This window comes from Plutella xylostella, chromosome 9, assembly GCF_932276165.1.
Source record: "Plutella xylostella chromosome 9, ilPluXylo3.1, whole genome shotgun sequence".
Taxonomy (NCBI): Eukaryota; Metazoa; Arthropoda; class Insecta; order Lepidoptera; family Plutellidae; genus Plutella; species Plutella xylostella.
This window is the reverse complement of record NC_063989.1, coordinates 6,546,751-6,565,593: the sequence shown is the minus strand read 5'-3', so window position 1 is coordinate 6,565,593 and position 18,843 is coordinate 6,546,751. Positions and strand designations below refer to the sequence as shown.

General features: G+C 41.2%; 1 protein-coding gene and 1 long non-coding RNA gene across 2 annotated transcripts; both read right to left on the bottom strand.

Annotated features, from left to right (window-relative positions):
* Nucleotides 1-342: 342 nt before the first annotated feature.
* Nucleotides 343-8,319, bottom strand: LOC105380352. The gene is made up of 5 exons (XM_038107966.2): nt 7,494-8,319; nt 7,159-7,258; nt 6,776-6,865; nt 1,413-1,568; nt 343-413 (listed from the first exon to the last, which is right to left on the bottom strand). Exons 1-5 carry the CDS (start codon nt 8,273-8,275, stop codon nt 363-365), a joined length of 1,179 nt encoding a protein of 392 aa, XP_037963894.2. The 5' UTR covers nt 8,276-8,319; the 3' UTR covers nt 343-362.
* Nucleotides 8,320-10,662: 2,343 nt separating this feature from the next.
* LOC125489018 lies at nt 10,663-14,459 on the bottom strand. Its single transcript, XR_007266670.1, has 2 exons — nt 13,490-14,459; nt 10,663-10,985 (listed from the first exon to the last, which is right to left on the bottom strand). It is a non-coding gene; the product is annotated as an uncharacterized LOC125489018 (long non-coding RNA).
* Nucleotides 14,460-18,843: the final 4,384 nt, after the last annotated feature.

Genomic DNA, 18,843 nt, shown 5'->3' with positions numbered 1-18,843 from the left:
CAAAACGCTTTATTTACTTAGATTACAGGATCAGAGGAAAAAGTGGAGCAAAAAATTCTCACCTTACCTGCGACGTTATGAACAATTTCAGACTTTCTGTGTAACGTCATAAGGGCGCTATGGCATGGAGTGATTAAATCTTGTAAGAAATTTTTATGTTTACATTTTGGAGGTGGGTATATTTATGTATGTATATTATTATATTCTTATTTTAATCAAATAATGCAACTAATTGTGATCGAATCTTTTTTTATTGTGCTAACATACTTAATATTTGCTTCGTGTTGCTACAGTGTCAATGATAGAACATAGCTTTTATAATTAAAACATTATTGTTTAAACTCATTTCTTTGAAGGATCTTTTATTTCACAGTGTTCATAACAGTAAAAGCCTGGTAACTACTCTTCAATACCTGAAAAAAAAACACAAACATAATGTTTAGTTATAGCAATAACAAAATTTAACTAGCACCACCAATTAAAAAAAAAACACTTTTAATAGCATTTAAAAAAAACATTATGACAATAAATACAATTTTACATAGGCGACACGTATGTAAAATCTAATGATCAGATAGTATTAAAAATTGCTTCGCTTTTATTTCTTTATTTGTTTGTAAGTCATTGGAGGGCATAGGACAACGTGAACTCGGGTATACCATTCATGCTCAATTTATACACTCACGAGCATGAGGGTGACATATGGAACGTCAATGGCAGGTGGAAGTTTTTCATTGCCCGTGAATGAATGAATGAATATACTTTATTGACAGAAAAGATATAAGTTGAACAACTTTTTTATCATTATATGAAGCGTCCGTAGTCGAGCGGGCCTCAGTGATCGTAACTGATCGCTGAGGTTAAGCAACAACTGACACGGTCAGCCATTGGATGGGTGAACAATTTCAAGTGGTGCTTTTCTGGACGCTTCCGTGCTTCGGACGGCACGTTAAGCCGTGGGTCCCGGTTGCTGCTTCGGCAACAGTCGTTAAGCCTAGTCAGAGGCCTTCGGGCGGCTTGAAAACATCTGACAGTCGGGTTGCCCACTTACCCGACAACTCTCTCAGCACAAGCTTGCTTGTGTTGGGGTCCACCAACCCGCACTTGGCCAGCGTGGTGGACTAGGCCTAAACCCTTCCTTCATTGGAAGGAGACCCGTGCCCCAGCAGTGGGGACGTAGTGGGTCGTGATGATGATGATATGATAAAATGATAAATTATAAGGTACAGGTGTCACGGTTATAATAGCTATGTGAGTAATAATTCAAAAGTTGAACAAGTAAATAAAGAATTTACATTGTTACCTAAACTAGGCTCTGATGATGCCTGTGTTTTAGACTCTTCCTTTACAACTTAATTATAACTTACATTACGAAAAAATAACAACCGTGAGTGTACATGGGTTATACTCACAGTGCTCATAGTAACCAGTGATAGGTCGTGACCAACAGCTGTTTTCAGGCCGAATTCTTTGCTCACATACAGCACGATGATGTAGTAGTGCTGGCGATTTTTCTTGACCAAACTTGTCCAGTCAAACTCGAGCAGTGCAGTTCTTATCTCTATCATCTGGTGAAGGTATTGAATACACCAGTGAAAAAAGGTTTTTATCAGCCTATCGACAACTTAAAACCAGATAACATTTGGGAATATATGTACTATATTAGAGTCAAAAAAATATGAATTTGGAATGTATACCAAATTCATATTTTTTGCGCATATTATAAATCGTAGTCATTACGATTGTATAGTATGAGTTATCGATAGGCCTCCAGTGTTAGATTTGTAGAAGTTGGCTGGATAAAAATGAATGCAGCATATATTTATATAGGTGCCTGTATGGTTAGTTTCGACATAGTACGAGTTAATGTTTAAATGCATAATATTGTTATTATGTAGTCTGAGCCTATCTGAAACCTAGTTAAACATTGTGAGATATGGCGTTTCGACTTTCTCCGTGTTCGGCATCATAAGGGTCACAGTGACAGTTAAATAAAGTCAATTTTTCTCTCCACCTTTAATTTGCAAGGTGCGGGTGCCTATATAAATAGAGTGAGTCGCCCGCGCGCCTCAGTTGGTTTTTGATTTTTGAAGTGAACACTTCGGCAAAATGGCTCAATGTAGCCACGGTTCTCGTCGGCTTCGCTCCGACGGGGAAAAATATAATATTGAATTTGCGGAGTCCTCGCTACCGGGAGCTGTAGCGCGATGCGGACCAGGCGGCGCGGGGCCTGCCGGCTGCTGCGCACGCAGCCATTGCTGAGGATTTCGCAACGAAGGTTTGAGTTGATAAGCCGTGAGTAAAATGCTATTATTTACTGCTTTTAAAAGCTCAGCCACTGGTCATAATGCTCCGGCGCTTGGGGTTTTTATCCCACGCAGTAGGGTCCGATTCAATAGTCGTGGTGATGATTGATCACATATTCCGGTCCTACTAGTGGCGCTTGAGCTAGATACTTACATTAATGACCGCTTTAAGTAAAGCATATGTTAATTTTATACAGGAAAAAATAAAAAAAAATATATATTTTTCTACCCTCAATTTCTAAGATTTTTAGAAAACAGTTGATAAAAACTTTGCTATTACAATAATGCACTTGATTATAGCTTATGTAAGGCTTTACAAACAGGAGCTTTCCAGGACCGTCATAGGATTTTTTACAGGAAGCACGTGGCTCCGAGTTTCAGTATGTTGGGACATTGTGGCATGTGCGGCGAGTAATGTGATCCGCCGGTACCTACCCGCTGAGGGTAGGCAGGCCGATTCAGTGAAATTGAAGTTTCGTGTAACCTGCACCCGGCCCTGTGCTCCTGCGCTAGCCGCCGTCTCGTGGCACCTGCATCGCAGCGTACACCCGGCCCTGCGCTCCAGCCCTAGCCACCGGTTCGTGCCACCTGCATCGCAGCATACACCCGGCCCTGTGCTCCTGCGCTGGCCGCCGTCTCGTGCCACCTACATCACAGCTACAGCCCTGGCCACCGGTTTGTGGTAAGTACCTGCATTGCTGAATAGACCCAGCTATGCACTCCTGCCCTGGCGGCTGTACACCCGGTCCTGGCCCTGGCCACCGTTTTGTGCTACCTGCATCGCTGCATAGACCCAGCCATGTACTCCTGCCCTGGCGGCTGTGTTGTCCCACCTGCATCGCTGCGCACACCTGGCACTCCTGTTCTGGTTGCCAGATCCAAACGCCCCCTGTCTGGGAAGAGATTTTATGCTCAGCGGAACCGCCTGCACTATTGCTAGCACGGTCATCATCATCATCAGCCATCATTATGAGTGACTTATTTAGAAGGTATCGAGTAACGTGCGCTATTCATCAGTGATTTTGGCATATGCAGACGAACGTTTACTGCCAAGGTTGGTCATGTTAGCCATACAAGGGCACACCAACGAAGCCTGAGTAACCACCTGCAGTCGCCGTAGCCGCATCGGCATGGATGACGACAAATCGGGTAACGTGCACCGCTTCTAAAAGTGTTATAGCACTTCAATTTGATGCCTCCGCTGAGGTAGGGTATTCTATTATAGCAGCTTTCTTCTGAACTGCCCAAAGTGACCTGTAGACTGCTCCTGGGGATAGTTGTGCAATCAATTTTTTATTTCGATGTCTCTGCTGAAGAAACTGTCTAATGCAGCTTTTGTTCTAAACTGCGTAAAGATCATTGGACTGCTCATGGGAATGGTGACGCACGGTAAGTACAGGAGCGTTACTCTATATTGATGAGAAACGAACGAACGAGAGCTGTCGTGCAATCGGCACGTTTAATACATACAAACAGATAGAGCGGCTCGCGCCGCAGTGCACTGAAAGTTCGTTTTTCGTCATATAAAGTGACCCCCCAGACACTATCTTAAGTGTCATGACACATCGGCAGATTCCAGCTTTGAGTCTTTTCTTTTCTCGGCTGTGAGCAAAGTGAATCCCACCGGCGAGTGTTCAACCTGAAAGCACTGAGCTAATTCCTGATTTCGTGAAAGTCGCTGTTGCTATACCATACCGCTTCACAAGTTACCGAATTTATTATGATCCTACTGTCGGGTGATCATGATCAGAGTGTCATCGCGGTTTCTGAGTGACACCATATAAGCTGTCTTCCTTATGTCCCAGTGGATTGTGAGTGTGTGTCCGAGCTCTTTGTTGAAAAATGCGTGAACCTCCTACGCAGCAGCTGTCTACTAGTTGTGTATCGAATAAATCGAGTAACGGTGCTCTTGCACGAGACGACTACCTTTTGGTAAAATTATAACTTCCACTATTCTGGGAACATGCATATACCTACTGTGTACTGTGTATCACATCACGTGTAGCCGTAGCCCAACTCAATGTACGGGGCTAGATAATAAACAATGGCAGTCGTCATTAAATTTCTATGAATTTCGAAGGTCATCATTTGGAGCACAATTCAAAGGGTTAAAGTACCTATTCATGCCTAAACGGCTTCTCTAATGAAAATGTATTTTTAATTCGATTCTGGCGCAAACGTTTCATAACTATTTTTCAACACTGTATCTGCTGAAACTACTTAGACTGACTGGTTAAGATGCAGACGTGCCGTTTTCACAATTCCATTTTGAGTAATCTGTTTTATGGATCTTTCAGTTAGTTACGTAACTAGTTACTTACCAAGTAAAAAATTACTTGTGTCATGCTCGTACTCGCATCTCATTTAGGAGCTCTCTGGCCTCTAGCTGAAGGCTAGAACTGGTATATATATCTACTAAGCTAGTACAGAGTTATAACCGGGCAGCGGTGACGTGGTAGCTGCTTGATTTATTAGAGTTTGCGGAAAACTTTCTAAATAAGTAATAATTATTAGTCATAATATTAACTCTTCGCGGTTCTTTCAGAATGCAATACCAGGTCGCTGAAGTAGGTAACCTTCCTTAGCTGGACAACAACAACAAGCCTTTTTGTTTTAAAGAGTGTCACAGTTATTCGCCGTTCCACTGTCATATCGATGTCCAAGGACTTTTTCTTGGGTATAGCTAACTACCTAAGTTTACCTATAGATAGCCGCAAGCTATCTGCTGTTGGCGAACTGTCAGTTCTGATTGATAAGTCAGGCTCGAGGTGGCTCGTCCAACTGTCCATGTTCCCGCCACCATGATTGTTGCTTCCACAGATTAGAGAGTCTATGTTGGCTGTCGTTGCATCAGGTTTGATCAGGTACAACTAACATCTTTACGTACCATCTTTATTTAATCGAGCTATTTTATTTTGTTTTATCTAGATTGACTTAATGGTTTCAAAATCGAACCTACAACAATGTAAGTAGGTACCTACCTACGTACCTTTGAAGTTGCAACAAGGCGAAGCCTTAAGGTTTTGGCCGAGACCTGCCCTTAGTGTTGACGAACATACCTAACCTGACCTTGTTAATGTTTTTCATATGAAGTACTGAACATTTTACTTATCCTGGTGGCATGACTGATCATTTACTTACCCAGTTAAGACATGTTAGCCGGGTTTCATTTATCAACTATTATAATTGTTATTGTTGTGTTAATCAATCTTTATTAATTGATGTCATCTACCAAGGAATGCTGCCAGAGCTCATAATATTCACACATGATGATACAGAATGATAGTAGCCCACAAAATCGGTGCAAAGGCTTATAAAATAACTTTCCTTCCTAGTAGGACTGCACAGGAACTCGTTAAACGCCGAGTTAGTTAGAATACAAAATTAGACTGTGTGTTACTTGTCAATCTAGAATATGAATATAGTTACCTGCATCATGTTTTGAAAAAACTGAATACTTAGTTATCCGCCAATTGTCACAGCCTTCATCTAATCTTTTCCAGTAGCTGATGAGTCTGAGATATTTAGTAAAATTATCTTCCCTTCAAGCACCACTCCTCGCTCCAAGGACTAGATGCCACGCCAGGTGTTGCAGGCCGTGTCGTCGTACGGGGCTGACTGAGCAGGTCCTCGAGGCTCCAGGGTCGGCTGCTGCATTTCTGAGGTCAGTCCAGAATTACATACCCTAGTCAGCATGTGCTGACCTGAGCCCCAGCGGCCTGGATCGATATTCTACACTTTACAGCTTTTAAATATTGTTGCAAAGTATTTCACTGGTTCCATCCATTCGGCTAGTGTATGTTAAAAATATTGCCTTGACAATAACAAGATTTTGATCAATAATTACTTATAAGTATTGCTTTCGAAGAGGCACTGTGTGTATCCATATGTATAAATACCTACCTATATGTATAGGTACATACCTTCCTGACAAGTCAGGAATAATAAGGAAGTACTTAAGTCTTATGTATACTTATACCTTTCTTTTTAGTATATCTATTACCTAGAAATCTATGCATTATAAATTTATAGATTCAAATATTTCTCTACTGATATACTCATCAGTAGCTTATGGGTCACAGTTGGTTTTCTCTCCACCATGCGATAATAAACACATCTCACAATGTTTAACTAGGTTTCAGATAGGCTCAGACTACATAATAGACGCATTTTTCCTGAAATAAAAATGACATATTATGTATCTAGCCTATCTGAAACCTAGTCATTTCTGCATGGTGATATTACAACTGAGGCGCGCGGGCGACTCACTCTATTTATATAGGCACCCGCACCTTGCAAATTATAGGTGGAGAGAAAAATTGATTTTATTTAACTGTCACTGTGACCCTTATGATGCCGAACACGGAGAAAGTCGAAACGCCATATCTCACAATGTTTAACTAGGTTTCAGATAGGCTAGATACATAATATGTCATTTTTATTTCAGGAAAAATGCGTCTATTGCTCACCTTTGATTTGAGTTGCTCACCGAAGTAACTGTACACAAATACCTCGCAAAACAATGGGAAAATATGAGGCACGAACTTCAAGTCTATTCCCTGAATTAGAAAAAAACATAATTAAGTACAAAGAAATGGAATGGATTAAAAATTTTGTGCATTTACGTACAAAGTGATAACTGTAAGGAATTATTACTAGTAAACAACCCATCACGTCCCCACTGCTGGGGCACGGGTCTCCTTACAATAAAGTAAGGGTTTTAGGACTAGTTCGGCACGGTGGCCTAGTGCGGGTTGGTGATTATTTGAAATTTCTTAACAGTAATTAATTAATTTCTAAATTAATCCCAAAGCTATGTATATGTACCGAAACTGCAGTGAGAAATACTCACATGGCTCAGCACCAGGAGAATATTGCATATGGACATGGCTGCGTTCATCAGAGGAATCAGAGCCATCCAGCGCCACATTTCAGATAACTTCAAGGTAAACCTAAACAAGACAAAAGCAATCTTTATCGTTCATTTGATCTCCGCGTTCACGAAAATGCCAATATTACATTGTTGATTTCGCTTTGTTCTATTTTTATGTAGGAGCCTATTAAATCTATTTTTATGTTGTATCAAAGTTATGCAATAACCGTGATACAGGACCAAGATTATAGAAAAATTGATGTTTCTAAATCAATTTTTCGTTTTTCGTTAGTAGTATGCAAATAAAAACTTACTTTACTAATTTAATATGATTTTTATAGAATTTCCTTAGGCTTCTATCAAGTCTCGCTGCATAAGCAAGCGGCGTTTCATCTGGCTGTATCCTGTCAACAGCTAGAATCTTCACCACCACCTCGCTCGCCTTGCAGAAGTACAGCATCAACACGACAAACCACAGGTCTATCACCATCACTATACAGCATGCCGCAGCAAAGAAAGCGCTGTGGAAGAACCACCCGAGCTCATAGTACGGTGACGTCATCGGCAGCAGAGTATCCGTGGCGTCTGACATCCACCTTCTGTTGCCAGTGACGTAGTCCTTCAGCGCAACCACCTGGTACGACCAAAACGGCAACGCAACAATCCAGAGCAGCGCAAACACCACCTTTCTATTCTCCTTTAACACCGCTTCCTTGGTCTTCAAGTCCTTTTGGATTATTTTGTACAGCGTAGTCTTTAGCATGATGTAGAGTTCGCGGAATGTTTCCTTGGTGTACATCAGGCAGGCTAATTTAAAAGGGCAGATTAATGCAGTGAGTACGGTGTACAGTCCCTCGGCTATCACGTCTATGCGGGCTTCGGGCTGGCTGATGATGATCTTGGTTCCGTATATGACGTAGACGAAGAGAGTGGCTATTACGAGCTGGTAGGGAAGGAACCTGCGCAGGGTCCACCGAGGGTCGAGCACCTGGTGGCCGAGCAGCCGCTGGGCGAGCAGCGGGACTGACATGATGTCATCAATCTCAGTTCTTACTCCTACAGTCGGAGTCAGTCTTTCTAAAATCTTGAACCGCATCGTTACGGAGTGAGGGTCGGTGAGTCAATGACGGTGTACGTGTAATGCAGGGAGCGTTTAGGGCTGTACAGTGTACAGTTCAATGTATGTTCAAGATGTTTCAGAATTCATATACCTAGCTATATCGGCTCATACATGAATGTCATTGTGAGTATTGTGACCATCGAATGGATTTTTGGTACCCCAGTGCTAAATAACAATAAAAAAATTACTCTTTTAATAATACTAATGTAGGATGGCTCCGAAAAAAAAGAGACTTTCTGAAATGAACATCAACTCAATTTACCTAAAAGAGGATGGGCAACAATATATGGGAGCTGGGACCACCCTCCAATAGCAGTAAGACTAACGTCGTTAGATAGGTCTTGTCAATAGGAATAACTTTTGCTTTGACAGCTTTGTTGTCACAGTTGTCCGTTCAGAGATATATGACTTATAAGTTCCGATACTCGTCAGTTCATCTTACTGCTATTGGAGGCTGGACCACCCTCCAATAGCAGTAAGACTAACGTCGTTGGATAGGTCTTGTCAATAGGAATAACTTTTGCTTTGACAGCTTTGTTGTCACAGTTGTCCGTTCAGAGATATATGACTTATATAAGTTCCGATACTCGTCAGTTCATCTTACTGCTATTGGAGGCTGGACCACCCTCCAATAGCAGTAAGACTAACGTCGTTGGATAGGTCTTGTCAATAGGAATAACTTTTGCTTTGACAGCTTTGTTGTCACAGTTGTCCGTTCAGAGAAATATGACTTATATAAGTTCCGATACTCGTCAGTTCATCTTACTGCTATTGGAGGCTGGACCACCCTCCAATAGCAGTAAGACTAACGTCGTTGGATAGGTCTTGTCAAAAGGAATAACTTTTGCTTTGACAGCTTTTTTGTCACGGTTGTCCGTTCAGAGATATATGACTTATAAGTTCCGATACTCGTCAGTTCATCTTACTGCTATTAGAGGCTGGACCACCCTCCAATAGCAGTAAGACTAACGTCGTTGGATAGGTCTTGTCAATAGGAATAACTTTTGCTTTGACAGCTTTGTTTCCACAGTTGTCCGTTCAGAGTTATATGACTTATAAGTTCCGATACTCGTCAGTTCATCTTACTGCTATTGGAGGCAGAATACACCTCCACCGCTGCCCTTTTTGTTTTTTATCGTCAGTTATTGTTATCCAATATGCCCAGATCTCGTCTGATAGTGTAGATAGTGTAATTATAATAATAAATAATTAAATAATCACCAGTGCTATTATTTTTCTTCCCAAGAAAATATTTAATTAACCCCCTATCGGAACTTATATGTCATATATCTCTGAACGGACGACTGTGACAACAAAGCTGTCAAAGCAAAAGTCATTCCTATTGACAAGACCTATCCAACGACGTTAGTCTTACTGCTATTGGAGGGTGGTCCAGCCTCAAATAGCAGTAAGATGAACTGACGAGTATCGGAACTTATAAGTCATATATCTCTGAACGGACAACTGTGACAAAAAAGCTGTCAAAGCAAAAGTTATTCCTATTGACAAGACCTATCCAACGACGTTAGTCTTACTGCTATTGGATGCATTTGGAGGGTGGTCCAGCCTCTAATAGCAGTAAGATGAACTGACGAGTATCGGAACTTATATAAGTCATATATCTCTGAACGGACAACTGTGATAACAAAGCTGTCAAAGCAAAAGTTATTCCTATTGACAAGACCTATCCAACGACGTTAATCTTACTGCTATTGGAGGGTGGTCCAGCCTCCAATAGCAGTAAGATGAACTGACGAGTATCGGAACTTATAAGTCATATATCTCTGAACGGACAACTGTGACAACAAAGCTGTCATAGCAAAAGTTATTCCTATTGACAAGACCTATCCAACGATGTTAGTCTTAATGCTATTGGAGGGTGGTCCCAATCTGCCCATTGTCATTTAAACACACCTGCTGCGATCACTTCACACTATAGCTTCTAAAGTGATAAGAGCTGTCCAACCAAATAAGTGTCCAAGAAAACCGATACAATAGCTAAGAGCCATCTAATCTGCAATTCCTGTATTCCGAAATCCAATACGAGGGAACTATCATGATGTAATTATTCGCTCCTATTTAGTTATTAAATAACGATTGTCAAAACAAAACCCACTAAGTATAATTAGTTCGTTATTAATTTCAGAATTGAACTGTGGTTGTGGCTGACAGTACGCTAGACAGAATAGTTTTCAATTTTCCAATTAGACTAATTAATCTTTTGCCGCCTTGTTGCTGTAACACACCTACAGTCGGGCATTTTGTGCAATTTAATGTATTGTTAAAACCAGAAGGAAAAGGTGACACAAAAAGTAAACTCATTCGTGAAATAGGTTCGTTTTACCATAAATCATGAATACAACTTGAAAACATGAGGATTTATATCAATAACAAACAAATTAAATCAGAAAATACAACAAGAGCACGACTCCATTCAAATCAACTCCCTCCTTCCTTGACAATGACATTGACATCTCCTTTTTTGACGTTTCCCGCCATGGCTTATCTGCCGACCACAGAGTACGTCGTCGCGGTGTAAATACGATTGCTTCCTGTTATTATTCTGAGGTTCGGAGTTATATTTGTAACACGGCCTTTCCTGATGGCGTGACGTCCTCGACCGCAACGTCTTCTCAAAGTCTTCAACACCACGCTCTAGGCAATCCAAAACTCAGCACTTCAAAATCTGTAAACAATTGATGTGATTAGAAGGGTATTTTTTGCATTTTATTCTAATTGGGCAGAGGCACACGAGTCGGCTTGCCACCCTAACCACTGGCAGAGGCACACGAGTCGGCTTGCCACCCTAACCACTGGCAGAGGCACACGAGTCGGCTTGCCATCATCACCACCAGCAGAGGCACACGAGTCGGCTTGCTAACCTAACCACTGGCAGAGGCACACGAGTCGGCTTGCCACCCTAACCACTGGCAGAGGCACACGAGTCGGCTTGCCAACATCACCACCAGCAGAGGCACACGAGTCGGCTTGCTAACCTAACCACTGGCAGAGGCACACGAGTCGGCTTGCCACCCTAACCACAGGCAGAGGCACACGAGTCGGCTTGCCAACATCACCACTAGCAGAGGCACACGAGTCGGCTTGCTAACCTAACCACTGGCAGAGGCACACGAGTCGGCTTGCCACCCTAACCACAGGCAGAGGCACACGAGTCGGCTTGCCAACATCACCACTAGCAGAGGCACACGAGTCGGCTTGCTAACCTAACCACTGGCAGAGGCACACGAGTCGGCTTGCCAACCTCACCACTGGCAGAGGCACACGAGTCGGCTTGCCAACAACTTGGGCAGAGGCACACGAGTCGGCATAACCCTGAACGAGAGATAAATCGGCATACAAATAAAAAGTAGAAATTCAGCACCGGCAGAGGCACACGAGTCGGCTTGCCAACAACCTGGGCAGAGGCACACGAGTCGGCATAACCCTGAACAAGAGATAAATTCGCATACAAATAAATAGTAAAAATTCAGCACCGGCAGAGGCACACGAGTCGGCTTGCCAACAACTTGGGCAGAGGCACACGAGTCGGCATAACCCTGAACAACAGATAAATTGGCATACAAATAAATAGTAAAAATTTAGCACTGGCAGAGGCACACGAGTCGGCTTGCCAACAACTTGGGCAGAGGCACTCTAGTCGGCATAACCCGAACAGAGAGATAAATTGGCACACAAATAAATGGTAAAAATTCAATACTCATAGTGGACTGAGCACCTTTGTAAACAATAGCAATGTCATTATGACTGCTAGATTAGCACACAAACTAACAACAAAAAATAATTGTTAATACCTTTGTTAGCATTCAAACAAATTAATAAAGTTATGAATGAAAGTCAAAGCCACTCATCGCATTTCTGCGTGAGATCCCGTCGAGAGCGGTTTGAAGTACTTGTGAATGCCCCTCGATGCATCTTCCACGTCAGCCGTCTATGGCCAACGGTAGCGCGCATCATGCGCACACAGCGTGCGTGTTGTGCACCCGCGTCAGGCGGTTGCCTGCGCGACCACCAGACCGCAGCGCGCATACAGCGCAGACAGCAGCGCGCAAACAGCGCAGACAGCAGCGCGCAGTCAGCAGCGCGCAGACAGCGCAGACAGCAGCGCTCAGACAGCGCAGACAGCAGCGCGCAAACAGCGCAGACAGCAGCGCGCAGTCAGCAGCGCGCAGACAGCGCAGACAGCAGCGCTCAGACAGCGCAGACAGCAGCGCGCAGACAGCGCAGACAGCAGCGCGCAGACAGCGCAGACAGCAGCGCGCAGACAGCGCAGACAGCAGCGCTCAGACAGCGCAGACAGCAGCGCGCAGACAGCGCAGACAGCAGCGCGCAGACAGCAGCGCGCAGACAGCGCAGACAGCAGCGCGCAGACAGCGCAGAAAGCAGCGCGCAGACAGCGCAGACAGCAGCGCGCAGACAGCAGCGCGCAGACAGCAGCGCGCAGACAGCGCAGACAGCAGCGCGCAGACAGCGCAGACAGCAGCGCGCAGACAGCAGCGCGCAGACAGCAGCGCGCAGACAGCAGCGCGCATTCAGCGCAGACCGCAGCGCGCAAACAGCGCAGACAGCAGCGCGCAGACAGCAGCGCGCAGACAGCGCAGACAGCAGCGCGCAGACAGCAGCGCGCAGACAGCGCAGACAGCTTGGAGGTACTGCATCGGCACCATCTGGTTGCAATCCAGCTCAGCCAGTCTGACCGGTGTAGAAGCTGGCTTCATTGAGATTCTCATTCTAAAGCTGCACTCATCCAGTCAAGTCTGCTTAACAAAAAAAAAACATCAAATATGAGTCAAAATTCATATCCTGCATTAGCTTTAACCTCAAGTGGTACCAGTTGAAGGTAGACTTTTTATTGACCTCATTTACTTCAGTTCGGCCACTCCTGTAATAAAATTAAACCATTCCTATCATACCATTCGGCCACTCCTTTAATAGGGTCTCACACACCTATGCATGAGGGTCAGAACCAATCTCAACTGCTTTCATAGGTTAGGTTAGGAAACATAAGAAGCAATAAGTACTTACTGAGTACTGAGTAACTGTACCACGTTATTTCAGGTTTACCTATCTCAATACATCTATATACAATGACATGGAGTGATGGTTGGTGCTACATGTAAGAAACTACTCAAGCTGATGGCAAAATTATTATCCTTTCACACTGCCACTTACCATCTCAACCTTAGATTAACAATATACAGATGGTGTGCCACATACATACAAAAGCAAAGTTTTCTGCATTTTGTTACTGTCAAACCGTTTTAATTTTAACCTACTACACCTCTGAGATAGCAAAGTCACAAACTAAACTTATTCAAAATAAGAGCTCAGCGGTAGAAGTGGGATGTAATTTTTTTTTTTATTGACATTTCTTTTGCACTGACACTCCATCTAGTTTGTGTATTCAAATATTGTTGCTCAACTGTTGAATTCATCTTTGCTTTCATATAAAATAATTTCAAAATAAATGTTAATTGATATCTGAACTATTGAAATAACTGAAACTGGTAGCAACATAATGCATAATGCTGTGAGCACGGGCAACAGTGGCGTGATGCAATCACTTCCTAATTCAAATCTTACCACGATAAATAGTGCCAAGAACATACTTACAGGAATAATATCAAACTACCTGTTACTTCTTTTCACAACACCAATGTACTTACGTACCGGCTTTATACAACAAGAACTCATAAACTCACCGCCTAGGGGACAGAAAATTTATAAAATAAAGTGTGCAGAATACCAATATTTCTGTATTTTTCTGATTTAACTTGTATTGTATGAAAAACATAGGCAGAAGCGGAAAATAGCGCGTGGAAAGAATCCCACTTCTGATGTTAAAACCAGAAGGAAAAGGTGACACAAAAAGTAAACTCATTCGTGAAATAGGTTCGTTTTACCATAAATCATGAATACAACTTGAAAACATGAGGATTTATATCAATAACAAACAAATTAAATCAGAAAATACAACAAGAGCACGACTCCATTCAAATCAACTCCCTCCTTCCTTGACAATGACATTGACATCTCCTTTTTTGACGTTTCCCGCCATGGCTTATCTGCCGACCACAGAGTACGTCGTCGCGGTGTAAATACGATTGCTTCCTGTTATTATTCTGAGGTTCGGAGTTATATTTGTAACAGTATTAACTATGCAACCCTGTGATTCTTTCCTCCAATTAGCTAAACGAGTTATATATCCAGCCCTGTTGGTCGATTCTCAACTCTACGGTGATTAGAATTAAGTAGACATTCGCTTAAAACGTATCAGTGATTTATACACTCTGAAATTCTAGAACAGTCTCTGGATGCAATTTCTCTAATTGCCTTGGAGTGTAGTAATTTGCGCAACAATAATTTTTCGTTGCCAATAAAAAGAAAACTTTTATGCTCCTTGGAGACGTTTTATTAGTTTTTCAAGTGTTATTTTTAGGAAGATATTTTTATTGGTGGTTTGCTTAGAAGTACCGTACTCGTAATATAGGAGAAATGAAAGTTTTATAAAGTTATAGTGTTATTATCTTTCTATGTTAAACAAAATTAAAAACATAGAACTTTGAAATATACTTCAAAGTATATATTTTTATGAGAGTTAAGTAATGATTCACAATCATAGTTCGTATATCATCATATTCTAAATGTTTTGGCTTATACCCAATTATACATACACCCGATCCAACAAAACAGAGCGTTAATACAAAACTGGAATAATGTCGGCAGCCATTCCTACGCAACACCAATATTGACAAGAAGCCCCACTCAACAGAAGATTGGTAAACATTGCTTATTTAAATAAATAACACTTTGCACGAGAGAATATAAGGAAAATCGAAAAGCGAGGGTCAAAGGAGAATGTTATTCTTAACAGGAAATAAAGGTTCTGCCACAATTTGTGCGAGATACACGGCGGTACGGCCACATCTCACAGTTGCACAGATCTCGGGCGACCATCCGGCCCGAATAATACATGTTAAGCTGCGTACAGACGGGCCAAACGAACGCAAACGACCGGTTTTCGTTGACCTTCGTTGCTGCAATACCTATGTCCTGTATTATGTATGATAAATATCCATCGTTGGGCGTTCGTGGGCGTTCGTTAGGCCGGTCTGTACGAAGCTTTACAGAAAGGTTACTCTATGCTGAGGAAAAACTAACGAAAGAGAGCTGTCGTGCTATCGGCACGTTCAAATACAACGAGATAGAGTAGTTTGGTGTCGACATTTTGTGAGTGGAATGTTTTCATTGCTCGCGAGTGTATTATTACTCAAAATATATCTAAATAGCTGTTCCCGCGCGCTTCGCTTCGCCTTAAAAAGTTTTCCCGTGGGAATTCCGGGATAAAAAGTAGCCTATGTTCTTTCCCAGGGTCTAGATCGTATGTATACCAAATTTCATTCAAATCCGTTCAGTAGTTTTGGCGTGAAAGAGTAACAGACAGACAGACAGACAGACAGACAGACACAGTTACTTTCGCATTTATAATATTAGTTAGGATTGGTAACCACCAAAACACTTAACTATAGAATCTTTTCAGAGATCAGATCTTGAGTTTTCTTTGTATATTGAACGCAGGAAGCGATCCCGTAACCTCTGGGTATCGAACCAAAGCTTCACTTACTACTAGACTACAACAGTTAGTTACACCTTTCTATTAATTCTGTGTATATTATATGTGGGCGCCAACAACTGCAACACGTTTATCATTTTCACAATCTTTGTTAACTATGTCCCTATTATGGTATTAGTTCCTTGCTCAATTCATTCGTAATTTTGCTACGCCGAGCCGTAGCAATATTCGTAGCAGTGCTACGCCGTAGCTTGTTTAGTAGCGTAGTTATTTTTTGAAATTACATTACTTTGATTTATTATTTACACTACTAATACTGGTTATTGTTGTATTTAATAATTATAATTGTAAAAAAAAACACGCTGGAATATAATGTTTATGTATGTATGTGTGAATATGTTTGTATTCTTCTCTTATTCACCAGACATGAATAGTATGTTAGAATAACTATGCATAATGTATTTAGCCATATACCTACTATGTGTTTTAATATTCCGACATGATTTTAACACGAATTGAATTTCTGTAGTTCTAAAAAGTTACATATATTCTCGGATCTCGCCAGCGTCCATTAGGAGGCAGCCGTTGCAAAAGTTCCTTTGTAAATAAAACTTTTCACAAAAAACGTACGACGACTAGTTAAAAATTTCATCCCACCTGTAACGAATGCAAAAAACGGAACGACAAAAAGCACACGAAGTTTGAAAAGCAGGAGAATCCGGCGAAGTACGACTGATGGTAACTGTGCCACGTACAGTCGCGATCTACAAGGTGATACGGAATAAATTTACAAAATAAATCTGCATATACATTTGTAAGCGTTAAATTGCTGATAATAATTTGCTTTCTTATTTATTTGTCATTTCTTTTTAAATTGAATTATATTATTCTATATTATAGATACATTAAAATTTATGTTTATGGAATGAAAAACGAACCTGTGACATCCAGATGCTAAACGAAGCTTCTGCCAGTAAACCGTGGATAAAATTGTAGAATTATTTAGAAGCAAAGGTGAGTAGTTGAGTACTGGAAAATGCGCATTGAAATAAAACTATTTTCAGACATTACACGCGACGTAATCCGTTAAAAGCTTTATTTCAAAATGTGACAAAAGATTAACAATTCACGCAAAAAATACGGGCATTACTCAATCCAATTTGGAGATTTTCGCATCCTCCAGTGATTACTACTAATGATATGCTCATGGTGATTGGTTGTTGTGTTCCACACATATTTGTGTCAGCCAATAGCAGAGCTGCTGCCACGCGCAGTCACGATCACAAATAACAGAGTAATTAATTTGTACAATCAATCGCCATTGAACAATTAAATTAGTATCAGTTGAATGGATTCCACCGAGCCGCGGCCTCATTAAGTATATCCTTCATATTGTAAAATTACTGTTATTACAGTCTACAAAATGGTTCTATAATATTAAATAATAAAATACTTGTTTGAATATAACAGAACATTAGAGTGAAATTCTACACACATGTCTTATTTAAAAGTGTGTTCACCTTTTAGCCGTTAGCATGTTAGCATTTTTTTGCCATTGAGATATAAATTATTTACGAATTTCAAAATAAATGTATTGATGTCTAAGGTCATAGATAGTCAAGACGAAATGTGTTACAAACCCGAATACCGTGGTACGTAGTACGTTACGTAAGGGTTCCCACGTGTTTAGCGCGGAACTCTACAAAATTAGGACAAAAAGCCAGTTCAGGAATGTAACGTAATGAAATTAACAAAGTCGTCTTGGAGTTAAGTTAATTTCAGTCGGGCCGGGCGTATTTTACGTTTCGTGTGACGGTCGCACGCACCTGCGCCCGCCTCGTGCAAACCCTCCACTTTGATTGGTTCAACAATCGTTGCCATTTATTCCTCTAAACATCTTTGGCTTTGGTGATACTTGCTTGTTTTATGTGTCATTGGGTTAGCGCGTTATAACTAACTAAAGAGTATCTACTTTTCATAAATGAATATATGCTAATTCACTGGCTTGTGTGTGTGTGTCCTCCTAGCCGAATTTGTGATGACAATACAATGAGTATCACTGTCACTACACATTTTTACAATGGTCATACTATTACTTTCATAATCAAAGTTAATATTTTATATAAGATAGAATTTTAACGGATAAAACATAATTGAGTAAAAAAAACATTTAAACTTCGTGCTTACTTAGTTAAAAAGGTAATTAATACTTTTTAAATGGAAAGTTTTAAAATAATTTTCCAAGAAGTTGCTTAAACGCGGTTCATTATTGAATCGATGTTAAATATAAAATGAAAGATCTTGCTTTTGATAAGGCAGTTCCTTATATTGTACCTGTATGATTCTATATTTTTTATTTAAAAAAATCATAATAGGTAGGCATTGTAAGTGAGTAGGTAATAGACGACAAAATTTACCAATAATAAATCTGATACATGTTAAGACATTGTCCTATATCTAGTTTGCTAAAGTAGAATCGTCCATCTTATAACATTAAACTTGTATCATTGGAGACCTAACTTTAACACAAAGCCTACTAACTTACATTTCTATTCAGCTCCTGTATCAAATCTCCATAAAACAGAATCCAAAAAGTTGCCAAATTTATGTCGCACCTACTTTTAGAGAAGCAGGATTTAGTAACAGTCTGGGGAAGGCCGCGGGGCGGGCGGGGGTACACTTGGGAACTTTTTTACCCCATTTACCTCTTTTTACCTCAAAGTGGGTCGGTGTGTAGTTGGTGAGTTCTTAGCGGCGCGTAGTGCCGGCAGGCCGGGAGACTGGCAAACTGGGGTTCCTATGTCAGATGAAACGAGCTTCATGACACTTTAAAAAAAAAAACGCCTTGATACCTACCTAAGAATTCAAACTTTTTGACCGACTTAAAGAGTCAAAACTAGTGTGGTTTAAATCCAATTTTAACCTTGTTGTAAATTTAGAATGCGGTCTATGC